The sequence below is a fragment of the Ictalurus furcatus genome, chromosome 8 (genome assembly GCF_023375685.1).
Source record: "Ictalurus furcatus strain D&B chromosome 8, Billie_1.0, whole genome shotgun sequence".
Taxonomy (NCBI): Eukaryota; Metazoa; Chordata; class Actinopteri; order Siluriformes; family Ictaluridae; genus Ictalurus; species Ictalurus furcatus.
The window spans coordinates 30,308,596-30,325,301 of record NC_071262.1 but is presented as its reverse complement, the minus strand read 5'-3'; the positions used below and the strand labels follow the sequence as shown (position 1 = coordinate 30,325,301).

The 16,706-nt window shown below is 44.9% G+C and overlaps 1 protein-coding gene across 1 annotated transcript in view; it reads left to right on the top strand.

The window, feature by feature from the left end:
* pdgfc (platelet derived growth factor c) overlaps window positions 1-16,706 on the top strand; it is a 64,894-nt gene that overhangs the window by 27,715 nt on the left and 20,473 nt on the right. Inside the window, exon 2 of the mRNA XM_053631984.1 lies at window positions 9,579-9,774. Within this exon, the coding sequence (XP_053487959.1) occupies window positions 9,579-9,774 (196 nt within the window). The remainder of the gene's footprint in view (window positions 1-9,578; window positions 9,775-16,706) is intronic.

The following is a 16,706-nucleotide window of genomic DNA, read 5'->3' as shown; positions in this document are numbered from 1 at the left end:
ATGAAGTGCTTTTACGTGCACGTAGCCTCCGGTCAGATCCATGAAAAAAAAAAAACCACATTCTGCAAACACAGCGAAATGTTTTTCAGCACATTTCATCAGAAAGACCGAAAGACTTTCACGTTCACGTCAATCCTTATTATTCACAAACGATTCGTTTCCTTAAAACCGAAACGAATCAGTGTTTCAGCTTGTAATATCACAAGTCATAAATATTCAACGATTCGTAACCGAGTCAGGAAGCTGAGCCTCTGGCAAAAAAAAAAAAAAAAAAAAAGTAGAAAAGAAAAAAAAATGAAAAGAAATGAAAACGCGAAGAGTTCCGAGCCTGACGCGAATTAAAAGATGATTTTGATGAAAGGGAGAGAAGGAGGAAATGAACGATGAAGCATGTGGCTGTCATTTTGGAAATATATAGAACTCCACCGAGAACTAAGTGTTATTTACTCATTTTTTTTTTTTTTATAAAGAAATACAAACAAATAACAACAAAAAATGTGAAAAATGTCGCGAATGCAAATAGTTACGTCTCGATGCAAATAAACATCTTGAACAACAATTTTGCACTTTCGATCCTTATTCTCCTTCCAATATGTGTATTTTTTTTTTTTTACTATAAATACCTTAATAAAGTAACAGACTTGTAGGTAAAGGCGTGTGTGTGACGATCCGGTAGCTTGTGTGCTAAATATTAGCTTTCTGTTTTGTTTAGCTAAGTTTCCACGATGAACACTCTGGGAACCCGTATTAACTTTATTAAGCAGATAAACCTAGATAGCAAACCTGAACAGTAGTAACAGTAGCCTCGGTTTTCATTACTGGTTTTGCGACATAGTGATGGTAACCAGGCGTGGGCGGGGCTTAGGATCAGGCAAATGAATGAATGAATGAATGAATGAATGGCGAAAGAGGCGCGGCTTTAATATTTTTATGAATGAAGCACTTTGTGCCGCGTTTATGAGCTGAGCTAGAACAGAGCAGAAGGCGCACTTTGATGACATCACAGGACGTTATCCAGGCGTGTGTTTAGAATATTAGTTATGGAATTCTGCCAGATGTTCAGCGTCACGCTCGATACATCACCGTAAACCATTACACATGTCTGACGTGCGATATTAAAGGGATTGCTATCCTTTTTGTCTTTTAATAAGATCGGTCTTTCAGTCTGTCGTTACACTCTGGACGTATCTGTACTTGCTCTCATACACACACACACACACACACACACACACACACACACACACACACACAGGCACGTGTGAGAGCTCTCTTTGTCTTTAACTGCTTGCGGGTTAATATTTAAACCGTGCGCTCGGTCGGAGGTCTAATGCACAGCCGAGGCACAATGGTAGCTCTGTGCGCCGGTGTTTATTCATCCTCAGCTTCCTCCCTTAATCAGAGACAGCGAACGAGCGAGGGAGGGGGTCCGGGGAAAAGTGGGTCAAGGAAAAGTCACGTTTGAGGTAATGCACTCGGGGGAACGGCCTCTGATCAACGCGCGGCGTTATTTAACCTGCTCAGATGAGGTCACTTCATGACACACACTCTTCAGGAACGCGGTTTTGTCACCGGCGAGGAGAGCACGAGTCCTGAGCATGAGTCCTGAGCACCATAACGCTTTAAATAAAGGGATAAATCACTCCGTGTCGTGCTGTTACCGGAAACTAATCAACCATGAAGTGGCGTTACTGTTAACACCTCAGCGCTGATTATTTTCCTCTCTGAAGGCAGAGGTTCGCTGCACTTATACCACAGCAATGTGTGAGACTCGCAGAAACTGTCCAGAAGGCGGTGATTAGTTTTCTGTTACAGCAGCTCTGACAGTAGTGCCGTTAAGGAAGGAGTCTCCAGTGTCAGGGCTTTGTAGCACACAGAGATAAAGCTGTGACTTTAAGCTTTCCGACATCTTCAGGACAGGAACTAACTTCTTTCATGGCTGTTCCACATCATTGAATGTAACTAGAAACAGATAAAAAGTATGAAGTCTCAGTCTTTAATGAATACACATTGTAAGTGTTGGAAAATTGCTCTGGTGAAAGCGGAATAAAACACTGTGATGACTGTTTCAGGAAACGGCCAATCTCTTCTCTGTTCTCAGCCTCACATCTCCCTCTCTCTTTCTCTCCCTCTCTCGCTCCCTCTCTCTCTCTCTCTCTCTCTCTCCCTCTCTCTTCCTATCTCTCTCCCTCTCTCTCTCTTTCTCTCCCTCTCTCTCTCTCCCTATCTCTCTCCCTCTCTCTCTCTTTCTCCCTCTCTCCCTCTCCCTTACTCCCTATCTCTCTCCCTCTCTCTCGCCCTCTCTCTTTCTCTCCCTCTCTCGCTCCCTCTCTCCCTCTCCCTTACTCCCTATCTCTCTCCCTCTCTCTCGCCCTCTCTCTTTCTCTCCCTCTCTCTTTCTCCCTCTCTCCCTCTCCCTTACTCCCTATCTCTCTCCCTCTCTCTCGCCCTCTCTCGCTCCCTCTCTCTCTCTCTCTCCCTCTCTCTTCCTATCTCTCTCCCTCTCTCTCTCTTTCTCTCCCTCTCTCTCTCTCCCTATCTCTCTCCCTCTCTCTCTCTTTCTCCCTCTCTCCCTCTCCCTTACTCCCTATCTCTCTCCCTCTCTCTCGCCCTCTCTCTTTCTCTCCCTCTCTCGCTCCCTCTCTCGCTCCCTCTCTTTCTCTCCCTCTCCCTCTCCCTTACTCCCTCTCTCTCCCTCTCTGTCTCTTTCTCTCTCCCTCTCTTTCTCCCTCTTTCTCTCTCTTTCTTCCAATCTCTCCCTCTCTCTCTCCCTTACTCTCTCTCTCCGTCTCTGTCTCTTTCTCTCTCCCTCTCTTTCTCCCTCTTTCTCTCTCTTTCTCCCAATCTCCCTCTCTCTCTCCCTTACTCCCTCTCTCTCTCTCCCTCTTTCTCTCTCTCGCCCTCTCTCCCTATCTCTCTCCCTCTCTCTCTCCCCATCTTTCTTTCCCCTCCTCCCTCTCTCTCTCTCCCTCTCCCTTCCTCCCTCTCTCTCCCTCTCTGTCTCTTTCTCTCTCCCTCTCTTTCTCCCTCTCTCTCTCCCTATCTCTCTCTCTCCCTCTCTCTCTCCCTATCTCTCTCTCTCCCTCTCCCTATCTCTCTCTCTCCCTATCTCTCTCCCTCTCTCTCTCTCTCCCTCTCTCTCCCCTTCTCCCTCTCTCTCCCCTTCTCCCTTTCTCTCCCTCTCTCTCTCTGTCTCCCTCTCTCTCTCTCCCGTCCTCCCTCTCTGTGGCTGAATGTACAACCAGATTCTCCCAGCTATGTGTCCGTAAGCTGTATCCACTTGCCGTGTTGTCGGTGTCTCTAAAGGAATTATATTCGGAAGTTTCTGCGAGGCCATATGTGCGTTCCTAATTGGCCGGCTGTGTGTTAATGCTTGTTACGTCTCTCCGTCAGGAGCGCGTGTTAAACTCTCAGTGCTGTGTTCAGAGCTCATTAATCTTCATGCTCTTCACAGATAACTGAAGTTAGACTTCAGTCTGTTTAAACGCAGGCTGTTATGATGGAGAGACACGTTTTAAGTTTCGTTCAGGGTCTGTGCGTGAGAAAATAATTAGTCGTGTTTCCGTCCAGCTGTTTTGTATATTTAATGTGAATTTCAGTTAAAAAAAAAACAGTGTTCAGCAAGTAATGTTTACTGAAGCTCCAGAACAGGGAGAAGTTTTGGTTCACCGAAATTACGACTAGAACGTGACGCATGGGGGATTAGTGGTTAGCACGTTCGCCTCACACCTCCAGGGTCGGGGGTTCGATTCCCACCGTGGCCCTGTGTGTGCGGAGTTTGCATGTTCTCCCTGTGCTGCGGGGGTTTCCTCCGGGTACTCCGGTTTCCTCCCCCAGTCCAAAGACATGCATGGTAGGCTGATTGGCGTGTCTAAAGTGTCCGTAGTGTATGAATGGGTGTGTGTGATTGTGCCCTGTGATGGACTGGCACCCTGTCCAGGGTGTACCCCGCCTTGTTCCCCCGCGACCCTGACGGATAAGCGGTATAGAAGATGGATGGATCGACTTTTACATTTATTTATTTATTTATTTATTTTTACAAATTACAGGCTGACAGGGAAATAATCATTTTATAATTATTAATAATTAATACATAATTATTTTGTTATCTATAAACAGCGACAAAAAGAGTCGCATCTTGAATCACTTTCTTCCTCAGCAGCACACTCCGGTAGGGGGCGTGGTCAAACGTGTGAAGGCGGGGTTTGTGATTGATGTGATTTTATTTCTTTATTTTTTTTTACAGACTTCTTTTTCTACTAATTATATACACACCCGGTGATACTGAGCGCGCTCGATAGATAGATGAAAAGAAAAAAAAAACATCTTCGACAGTAACTTCTACAAAGTTATTCCTTTCATCTGATTTTCCACAAATGACACATTTCGCAGTAACGATGTGACGATGAAGTTTAATAACGCGCTCTCAAATATTTTACAAACCTTCTGAGAAATATGACCGTGTTCGGCTCTGTATGCTGGATAAGCCGAGTCATAATTGACCTCTCGGACAAGCGGCAAACACTGGAATAGTATTTTAAAATCATTTCTTAAGCAGATGATGTTAACATTATGTGAAATGGAGATGATGACGGAGAGATGAGGTTCAGGAACGTCCTTTTTACGGAACTTCTTATACCACGGAGTTCAATTTTTTTTCAATTCAATTCAGATTTCTTGGATTTGATGTTCGGGTTCTTGATCCCAGTAAGAGCGCTCCATGTGCTTGTTCTGACATTTCGACCTTGCTGTAAACGTCTGGAGGTCACCAGTAAAGGAGATCGACAAGCACAATCCTCCCTTTAAGGGTGAATATTGTTTAAAACCACAGATCTGCAGGTCTGAATTGGTGAAATCTCGCAGGAAACGTGAAACCTCTTTGAGAACGAGCTGTCAATCAGCGGCCTGCGCCCTGCTGGAACACGCTGAAAAGAGATGAAACAAAGCGTTGTGTCATTTCCAGCTTCTCTCGTGACAGGACATAAGAAGCGAAGCTGGCAGCGACAGCCAGCCCCCTGATCTGTTTATATAACTGGATACATAAAGTGTTTTGTCTTGCGGAGCAGGCAGATTTTCAGCGCAACCTTACACCAACCGCCCGCGGCCCCGCGTGTTTGGATAAGTTTCGCGCCGAATGTCTCGGGGGAGCCGCAGAGATCTCGCTTCACCTCAGAAAGCCTGATGATTGTCTGCTCTCCGGGGCAGAACGTACCGAGATCCGTGTGTTTCAGACATGACACGTCTTTCACCTCTCTTCCCTGGTGTGCATCTGATCATGACACAACACGTAGACGTTAAAACAAAAAAAAACCTGATGACCCTGATGCTTTTCTTCCCCAGCTCGAGGTCAATCCGGTGGAATGTTCTCTTTTCTTTGTGCTCTCTCTCTCTCTCTCTCTCTCTCTCTCTCTCTCTCTCTCTCCAGCCAGAGCTCTTACCCACGGCTGTCTGTAACTATCGAGGCAGACAGTAAATCATTACGTTATTGCTCTTGGCACGTTACAGACTCCTGGAACAGAATCCCGCATGAATCATTCTCTCACAGACTCGACTCACTGTCCACTCGCAAACACGGCCGGGCATCTGGCTCCGTCAGCGTAACGAGACTAATGAGTCACGACTGCCGCTATAGATTTCAGTCGTTTTGCATCTGGGACTGAAATGCGCCAATAATCTGACATACTTCTTGTTGTACAAGAAACAACGGCTACGAAGATTCATGATATCGGACAATGGAATGACACGAAGAGACAAAGAAGACGCTTTGGCGTCAGGATCTCGCGTTTAACTCGAGGTTACGTAGGCCTTGTGTCATCTTCGATAGTAACTCGTATGACGCTCCGGTAGAACAATTGTTGCTATGGTTACATCTCGGAGAGCTTTTTTTTAATTCACCTAAATTAATTCAATTAAAAGATCAGTTTAATTGCGACATCATACCGTAGCAGAGGAAGCCGCATAGAACAAAACTATCAATTGTAGCCTGTATAACTGTTGTTTACGCTTGTTGTCATGGTTACATCATGAAATACTGTCAAGAGTATGGAGTGTAAGTATAGCGTGTATATATATAATCATAAATACTGCGTATATTAGCCATTATGTAAATGGATAAGAGTTGTACATTTTGAATGAGTTCTACTTCTGTAGAAATCTATCCTTCAGTGATGTAAGGATTCTACATAGAACCTTTAAGGGTTTGTCCGGCAGGAAGGAACCCAAGAACCCCTAAAGAAACACCAAGGGATTGTCCGTGCTTCCTGACCGTCATCTTTCAGCACAACATGGACACCTTCAGCCAGGAAAAAACACTTTTATAGCATGTTCTAGAACATCTGGATAGCATCATTTCATTGATCGTGAGTTGCTGAGGAAGAGTGAAATAAAAAAAAAAACTTGTACTAAAGAGAACGTTTGATCGAATAAAATTCAGGATGAAAGTGCGACGTTAGCGCTCTAATATCAATAAGAAACAGGAAGTCGTTTGTTTCACGGCTGTTCCGCGACTTTAAATGCAACTCTAAGTGGATAAAAATAACTGTAACTAGACAGAACCTTAAGTCGTGAATCATTCTTGTACATATGACTCACCGTTGATTCGCTCTTCATGTCTCATCTACAAAAAACGAATCGACTCTTTATTTGAAAACTGAGAATTGACTCCCATATACAGTAAGGGTTTGTTCTTGTTTTTTTTCGTGTTTTTAAGATCGTTATTTTCTTAGTTAGAAAGCAGAGTAAGATTTCACACACACACACACACACACACACACACACACGCAATAATACTACTACTAATAATAATAAATTATGCCAAAAGGATCATCTCTTACTTTTGAAGTGATCCAAATGAGTTGATTTCGTTTGTTTGTTGCTCGTGAGTCGTTCTCAAACGAGTCGGTTGTACCAGGTGAACGCCGAGACTCGACTCGCGTACAGAAATGAATTGTTGGTGTCCCTTTTATTATTATTTTATTGTTTTCAGGTGTATTCGACTTTATTCGACCCAACAGAACGTTATATTGCTCGTTAGAAGAAAGACTACTATTTCAGAAGTGTCAGAAATGAAAGAGTCGATTTCATTTGGTTTGTTTATCTCATTCGACTCATCTGGATGACCGAAAAGAGCCGCTGTTCCCATCAGAAAGTGGCAAATGAGTGAATAATGTATGACTCATGTGATATTTATGAAGTGTGGAGAGTCTTTCCATTGTGTTTTATCTTCTGGAAGAGGGTTTTTCAGGGCAGGAAGAACCCCCGCGGCCTGCACAGAGTTTTATGTCGTGTTATTGTAGGTGTTTTTGTGTCTGGAACAGACTCGTGCCAAAAATCTGGTATATAATACAGCAGTGTTCATGTATTTTTGGATGATATTTATTTATTTATTACATAAACTATTGTCATCTCCTGGTGTGTTTTATTAGATAATATCCTGGTGATTGTTGCCACAGTGGTCAGGAGTGGTGTTGAGAGCAGCGGGATGTGAGCAGATCAGTGTGTCTGGTGGCAGTGTGAGGGTGTTCAGGCTTCCCACAGAGTTTAATAGAGCTGTGTGTGTGTGTGTGTGTGTGTGTGTGTGGTTGAGGCGGTGTGAAAGGTGAAGTGAAATGTATCCCCTGGGTGGGTGCCGGGTGTGGGAAGTGTGTGAAAATCCTTTCAGCGCTGTCGCATTCCAGCAGCTGTCTCTTCCCATCACACACTTCCCTCTGCCGCATCACGTGACACGCTCGGTACCGCGCAGCCGCATCACGTGACACGCTCGGTACAGCGCAGCCGCATCACGTGACACGCTCGGTACCGCGCAGCCGCATCACGTGACACGCTCGGTACAGCGCAGCCGCATGACGTGACACGCTCGGTACAGCGCAGCCGCATGACGTGACACGCTCGGTACCGCGCAGCCGCATCACGTGACACGCTCGGTACCGCGCAGCCGCATCACGTGACACGCTCGGTTCAGCGCAGCCGCATCACGTGGCACGCTCGGTACCGCGCAGCCGCATCACGTGGCACGCTCGGTACAGCGCAGCCGCATCACGTGACACGCTCGGTACCGCGCAGCCGCATCACGTGGCACGCTCGGTACAGCGCAGCCGCATCACGTGGCACGCTCGGTACAGCGCAGCCGCATCACGTGACACGCTCGGTACAGCGCAGCCGCATCACGTGACACGCTCGGTACGGCGCAGCCGCATCACGTGACACGCCCGGTACCGCGCAGCCGCATCACGTGACACGCTCGGTATGGCGCAGCCGCATCACGTGACACGCCCGGTACGGCGCAGCCGCATCACGTGACACGCTCGGTACAGCGCAGCCGCATCACGCTCTTTAATTAATTTCAAATAACATTTAAAAAACGCTTTCACGTCGACCCTCAACGCTGCGAATACCGTTAACCGATTATTTCGGAAACTATTTACCTTTTATCCTCTTTGTGTGTTTGTCGTTGTAATACTTCGCTTGTCTTTGATGGATTTAAAATTGTTGTTTAAAAAAAACAAAAAAAACAACAACAGGAAGTAAACATTACCAGGGCGTAATCGTATCTCAAGGCCATAAAGTTTACGACACCAGTCAAGAATTATTCTTATTCAGTTTTCCTACCTATCTGGAATTTTATGTTCGGGTTTCTCCGATTATCCGTTTTCTGGTCTGCCTTTCTGAGCTTTCACGGCGTGTTACAGTTGATGTTGAGGAGCGTTTAAAGCTTGCTAGATAACTAGCGAATGCTGACTTGCAGAATTACATGAAACAAAGCTAACAAAAATAAACCGAGCGTACGTGTACCGAAACCGGTAGCCTTCCGACAGAGTTTTAGCTTAGCACGTAGCTAAGTTAGTTTTGACGCTAAGGCGTTAGGCTAGGATTTACTCACTAGACTAGTGTTCACTCGATAGCTTAGCTTTTACTCTAGAGACCTCTCGAGCGGGAAGCACAGATCACGAGACATCGCCTCGTGTGATTGGTGTGTCATTAGCCCCGCCCACTTTGCATAATGTAGGCTACAGTAGACATGTACAGTAAAGTCTGTAAGTGGAAAAACTTGAGTCTTGCTAATTGTGTATTGTTTGCCGACGGCAGCTGTGAGGGTCACTCCGATGGTTTCAGGGTTTTTAGGTTTGATTTTTACGCAGGTTCGGAGGAATTCTACTGTGTTCTGTATTTGTGGCGCTTTATTAGGGTCAGGATTAAGAACTCGGTTCCGTGGGTCGGATCGGGCTCGAACAGGATGTTAATGCTAAACCACTTCCTCATTCGTTGGGCTAAATGTAATCGAAAGTCTCTGACGTTCACGTTACTTAGATAGCAACAAAGATTTTTGCAGTGTGCTTCGTAAATGAACGTTTTATGGCTAATTGGTTAATCGAGGTTAATTAGAAGGTCGTTAAGATTAGCGCGAGGTAAGAAACATCGATGAGGATTAGCGCTGAGAGAGAGACACGGCTACGTTAGCATGCCGGACTCTCCGGTCGGCTCATTTTAAGCTATCGATTGTAGGATTGCAGGAAATCGTGTTTTATAACTCTAACATGTCTATCACTGTGTGTGTGTGTGTGTGTGTGTGTGTGTGTGTACAGGAGTTCAGGAGTCTCAGCACGAGAAGGTAGTGATGGTCAGCGGGGACGGAGTCGTCCACAGTCCCGGGTTTCCACACACTTACCCACGCAGCACTGTGATCGTGTGGAGGCTTGTGGCAGCCAATGAGAACGCCAGGATCCAGCTGACCTTTGACCCCCGATTTGGCCTGGAGGATCCTGAGGACGACGTGTGCAAGTAAGCGAAAACAATCCCAGATATATATATATTTTTAATCCCAATTTAACGTTGTTTTTATATTCTAAAATATACTAACCCCCCCCCCCCCCCCCCCCCCCCCCCCAAAAAAAAAATACAATCCTAATTTTTGATAGATTTTTTTTTAACGAGTTTTTTGCAACTGGATGAATAGATAAACTATCAGAATGATTTCTTTATTTCCAGTGAATGCTTAATCTTTATCTTGTGGGTTTCGTGTGGAACAGAGTCGAATATCGAGTGGTTTTAATCACATCGCACCTTCGTATTTTTATATGTACTTTCCCAGTTTGTTGCCATGGCGATTCATCCGGCGCATATCGACCCTGAGTCACCCGTGCCACTGCTGGGCATCTATTTAAGATTCAGCACACACACACACACACACACACACACACACACACACACACACACACACACACACACACACACTCACTAGCCAGTCTGTCCACATTAAAAAGACTTTTAATTACAGAGTAGCTCACTCTGCTCCTCGGCTGCTGTTCGTTCCGAGCCGGATGGAGTTTCTCTTACGGAGCGATCGATGCTGCTTGTGCGTTATCCTGCCAGAAAAAAAAAACAAACCAGAAAGAAGGAACGCGACCGTCTGCTCACAGCATTTAAATTCACACAAGCTGTTTCTGTCATGCAGACACGGCTCTGTAATATTACCCCGAGTCGCGTCCAGAAGTCTGCGTGCGCTAACAAGAACGGTTTCCAGTTTAAATCATCACCGTAGCGACGGTATCGTTCCATCCCGGGAATTTTATGTGAATTTTGTGATCTCGCGTAAAACAAACGCTGGATGGGAAACACCAGATGAAAACACAGTCTCTACAACGTGCATATAAAACCCCCTCAGTTGACTGTAGTAAATACTAATGCATGCGTATTTATATACTACAGTACTTTCCCGTGTGGGTGTCTGCTCAAAATCATGACATGCAAAGAGATTTGGCTTTACAACAATAAATACTGTATACAAAAAACCGCTCCGGTATTTCTCCTCTGCGTGTTTTTCAGACTCGTTAACGGGTTGAAATTAATAAACGATCGTAAATTCAGTACCTGGATGTGTATCGGTGATTAACGGGGGGTTACATGTAATCTGATGAAACGCTGATAAGGATCACGGCGTTCTTTTTATAAATAGTAAAAGGCTGACGGTGAGGGAGTACGGCACGGCATGGCGGCCGAAAAAAAAAAAAATCAGGCTGTTCTAAAAATGAATTTTTCCGCTGTGCTGATCCTACTGTTTTTTTTTTTTGTTGTTGTTTGTTTGTTTTTGTTTGTTTTTTACATCAAAACTGATCTGAACAGAGAATTCCAGGGTGCACTCGTCTGTATAATATCTGAATAGCACTTCCTGGTTGACGCTGAAACAGCCTGCGGTCCTGTTTTTGTTATTCAGATAGATTTTGTTCGTTTGGATGCAAAGCATGCTGGGAAACTTGAGTCACATGGTTGAGGGTTCAGTCACAGATGTGATGTGACACCTTTCAGTGAAATCAGGTCTGAGAGCTGGAGCGAAGCCAGCTAGATCCACAGCACCTCCATCTGGTTCCACATCAATAACGCAGCATCCAACACTACCCTACACTACATTACACACACACACACACACACACACACACACACACACACACACACACACACTGGTTTGCAAGTTGATTAATTTAATGATTCAGATCTGTGAGATGCTAATCCAGTCATTTAGACCTGAGAACAGAACCGCAGTCACCGTACTGGACTACCGATTTACAATAACACCACGGCCCTGCTGAGTTCTGGATTCTGATTGGCCAGCAGGTGTCGATTCATTTTCTATAACAGCAGCTCTGACCACAGGCGGACGTTATTATCGTTTCTATAGTAACAACTCATTCACGATAGTCTTTTATTTGACCTTTATGGAAGGAGTCTCCAGCGTCAGTGCTTTTGCCAGAGTCCGAGGTGAAAAAAAAAGAGAAGAGAGAAAAAGAGAGGCTGCTGAGGGAGTGACGTAACATCAGTGAGAACAGGAACTGACTCGTTTCGTGGACAATCCACAACATGAAATGTAACTATAAATGGATAAAAAGTGTGACGTGTCACTCTTTAATAAATACATTTAAAAAATGTCGTTGTCGGCAGGTCGCTGTGGTATAAGAGGAATAAAACACGTGGGGACGTGCTGGGAAATGATTAGGCTATGCATAGGGGTGTATGTGTGTGTGTGTGTGGGTGGGTGTGTGTGGGTGTGTGTGCGCTGAGTTTGTAGCGATTCTCTTTCACATTGCTGTCATCAGTCAGCAAGTGTTATCTATCACACACACTCTCTCTCTCTCTCTCTCTCTCACACACACACTCTCTCTCTCTCTCTCCTCATGCTTTCATTTCATCATGGCTGTGTTGAAATATTCATGGCAGACTGATTGGGAGGATTAGAGATACAAACAGTGCAAATGCTTTTTTTTTTTATTATTCATTCGCCCTGAAAATGAGACCAGCTGGATTTTCCCTAATAAACAATACGGAATAACACACACACACACACACACACACACACAGACATGATAATGAGGCTCGTCCCGTCTTCCCTCGACGCCATCTGTATCAGATAACTGATGCATGGAGTTGCTTAAAGATAGCGCTGGAGTGATGAGCATTAATAGAAATGCAGGCTCTGTTTGAAACGCCAGACGTCACGCCGAGTTAGTACTGTACGTGTGTTTCTACTGTGCGTAAAAAAACAAGAACACGTCTCGATTGAATACAGTTGAAATTATGAGCACATTAAAAGTTGTTTTTTTTTTTTGGTTTTTTTTTTACCTCGGATGCGTGTAAATCTATCGTATGAGACCTCAAAAACAAAACTGGGGAGGACATCTTTAACCGTGATAAACTCACCACCTCTCAATGTTTCCGCTTGACCTTCCTTGCAGCACTGTCGCTCGATAATAACCACTGCGCACCGGGAACACCCGCAAGACCTGGGATCGTTAAGGATTATTACTCATCAGACTGTACGAGATCCCACCCTACTGAAAATAACAACAGAAACCATTACAGAAAGGGCGCACGGGGGATTAGTGGTTAGAACGTTCGCCTCACGCCTCCAGGGGCGGGGGTTCGATTCCCACCGTGTGTGTGTGTGTGTGTGTGTGTGTGTGGAGTTTGCATGTTCTCTCCGTGCTGCGGGGGTTTCCTCCGGGTACTCCGGTTTCCTCCCCCAGTCCAAAGACATGCATGGTAGGCTGATTGGCGTGTCTAAAGTGTCCGTAGTGTATGAATGGGTGTGTGAGTGTGTATGTGATTGCACCCTGTCCAGGGTGTACCCCGCCTTGTGCCCCATGCTCCCTGGGATAGTCTCCAGGTTCCCCGTGACCCTGAAGGATAAGCGCTATAGAAGATGGATGGACCATTACAGAAATTCCAGTGGTTTTAATGGTTATTACAGGAATTGTATTGGTTTTAATCGACACTCTATTGTTCCTTGTGGGTCTCTACTGGTAATGTGTTGGGTGGGTTCTACTGATGGCATGTATATGTCTAGTGGAAACCAATAAAAACCATTACATTCTAATAGAATATGGCTGAAAACACTACAATTGTTAATGGTTTGTAATGGTATTTGTAGTGGAAACCGTTAGAATTTCCGTAACGGTTTCTATTGTTATTTTTTCAGCAGGGCCGTTAAAGCTCGGCTTTTATTTCATCACAGCCATTCTTCAACGTGCTGTTTTGGAGACGCTCTGACCCAGTCGTCTAGCCTTCACAATCAGGCCCTAGTCCAAGTCGCTCAGATCTTTACGCTTCCAACTCGTCAACTTCGATAACTGACTGCTGACCTTATCTATTTTCTTACTGAACATGTTTCATCATATTGTTTTCGGTGGCATTTTATAAAAGCGATAATCCACTTGAAGTGGTGAATTGCAGTCATTATATCACGAGTAAGCGTTCTTAAGAACATCTTTATATATATATATATATATATATATATATATATATATATATATATAAAATCTCCCGCCCCTTGAAAGATCCCACTGTAACGAGATAACGAACGCTATTCACGTCACCCGTCAGCGGTTTTAATGTTATGGCTGATCGCTGTCTATGATATAGCAAATTAGCGCTGTGATGGCCCCGCCCACGAGTGTCTTTATTTCCTGCCGTGGAATCAGGTACCGAAACTCATCTACTGTAACTGGAACTTTTGATACCGGACCAGATTAAGCACCAAAAAAATCCCAGGAATTCTCTCAAACCATGTTTTGCAGCTTTGAGAGAAAAGTGTGTGTCTCGTGGGTCCGTTACTAAATTCTCTTCTTAAAACCGTCAGAGTGAAAGCCCGTCCAAATCCGAGGTAGCAATTAGCGTGTTTTGCGTTAGCGATGCGCCGATCTGTCCGGCGCGGTGTTTAGTTTGGAACGCACCGCACATCTTTTACAGAGAGACCGAGATGACAAAGGCTTTCTCCCACACATGAGCTGTTAATCACTCAGCACTATACATTTACACACAGTGTTTTCTATCAAAACATTACAGCCAGGGTTAGCGCAGGTTACCCGACGTCCTCTTTATTCCTGAGGCTTAAAATATCCAAGCAAGATTTATACCTCCTTACGATGGTCCGGGGTTTCGTTTTACACGTTAAGCCGAATTTAGACCGTACGATTTGAGCAATCGTTAAGGATTATTACTCATCAGACTGTACGAGATCCCGCCCTGCTGAAAATAACAATAGAAACCATTACAGAAATTCCAGCGGTTTTAATGGTTATTACAGGAATTGTATTGGTTTTAATGGACACTCTAATGTTCCTTGTGGGTCTCTACTGGTAATGTGTTGGGTTCTATTAGTGACATGTATATGTCTAGTGGAAACCAATTAAATCCCAATAGAATATGGCTCAAAACACACTACATTTGTTAATGGTTTGTAATGGTATTTGTAGTGGAAACCGTTCGAATTTCCGTATTGGTTTCTATTATTATTTTTCAGCAGGGCCGTTAAAGCTTGGCTTTTATTTCAACACAAGCATTCTTCAGCGTGAGCGTGAGGTAATGAGGAGATTTCTCTGTCACCAGCGCTGGCGTACTTGTAGCCGTCCTGTGAGTTTCGCGCTCACACACTGAGAATTTCCGACGCCGCTATAACTTCCGTGTCGGCTTTCTTTTTGTGGAAACGTCTCGAATTGCGCATAAATTCGGCAGCTGTAGACAACCATCGCAACAAAACGCAAGTAAAAAGAGGATTATTAAGCAAGAATTACGTTTGCGTATCCACTTTCAGGAAGGATTGAAATCTACATGCTGGTTTTTATAAAGCTGCTTTGTGACTTTGAATGCCTACAGTTAAAGGTTAAAAGCTAAAGGTCATGACCCTCGATCGCCCAAAACGCTCTCTCTGGAGTCTGACGGAACCTGCGCTACCCCTGCTGTCCGTTCTAAACCCTCGACCTTACGGAAGGACTCCGTTCTCATGTAAAAGGAGCGGAATCGCAGTCGGAGCTCGCCTGCCGTCTGAAGTTTGAGATCTGCAACGTGTTAGCGGAGTGTAAATCAACGCTAAGCGCATGAGGAAATTACCCATCCGGTGTGTGTGTGTGTGTGTGTGTGTGTGCGCGCGCTTAACGTCTCAGCAAATGTCTGCTTTCAGCGTGATGCCTGTTGCGTTTATTGAACGCGGTTTTGAGTGCTAGCGTCAGGCAGGACCGAGGGTAAACACTCCTTTTAGAAAGCCAAGCATATGTGGTGACACACACACACACACACACACACACACACACACACACACACACACACACACACACACACACACACACACAGGGGAGGGTTAGCATGCCTGTCTCATCTACTCAAATGATTAGTAGCAGGCCTTGGCACTGGCCACCGAAACCAAGCTTTACTGAGCACTGGAGAAGTATTGCTCACCGAGTCTTTGTGTGTGTGTGTGTGTGTGTGTGTGTGTGTGTGTGTTTTGCCTTCCTCTTTTAAAATGGTTTGGCTCGCTTTTTCGAGGCCAGGCTACATCAAAGCACCGCAGCATTAAACCCCAAAAAGAGAGAAAAAGTTAGCGTGTGTGTATTTTATCTATTCAAAAAAAAACAAACAAAAAAAAAACCACAGGGCTTCTGCGTTCTGGATTCTGATTGGTCAAAAGGTTAGCATTGATTCATTTTCTGTAGTGGCAGCTCTGACAGTAGAGCAGCTGCCATAGCAGTTTCCATAGTAACAGCTCATTCTCAGGGTACTTGTACGGCGGGCTTGTACTCCACGGGAAAAAAAACGTGTGAAACCGTCAATATGGTGACGTTTTCTAGGGAGAATTGTTTTAATTCTGTGGTATATCAGACAGAAAACATTGCTCTAGGAAAATAATCAACATCTGGGAGGTAACATTAACTGGGCTTTATATTCTGTACTCGAATGGCACGGCTCTAATTAAAAATCCGCAGGTTTTATTTGTTAGGCGATTCCCTTCATTTAAACGCTGGTTAATTACTTTCGTGAATCTGTCGGGAGAACACGTGATGTGATTCGCCGCGCCTGAGAGTGCTGACGTGCAGAAATGAACTTGATTACGTCTGTAAGTATCCGTCTCTCGCCGGGGTTTTGAGGACACGCCGGGGCGAGGACAGGGTGTAGGGTGCCTACTGAGGCTGGGTATCTAGGTCACGGATATTGAATCTCCTCGATATCTCCTTTATTAAGCCTCCTCCGGTGGCTGGTTATGAACCGAGACGCAATGAGCCCTTAACGAGGAGCCGAAACAGCCACGCTGAGGAGAAGGCCAGCCTCGTCTGAGCTTAAGTGGTTTCGTCTCACGGAGACCATCAGAGAAATGATAGCTAAATAGACTGGGTATAAAAATATACCGGGTTTAATTTCAACAAAGCTAATCTCTTGTTTTCTGGCCCGTA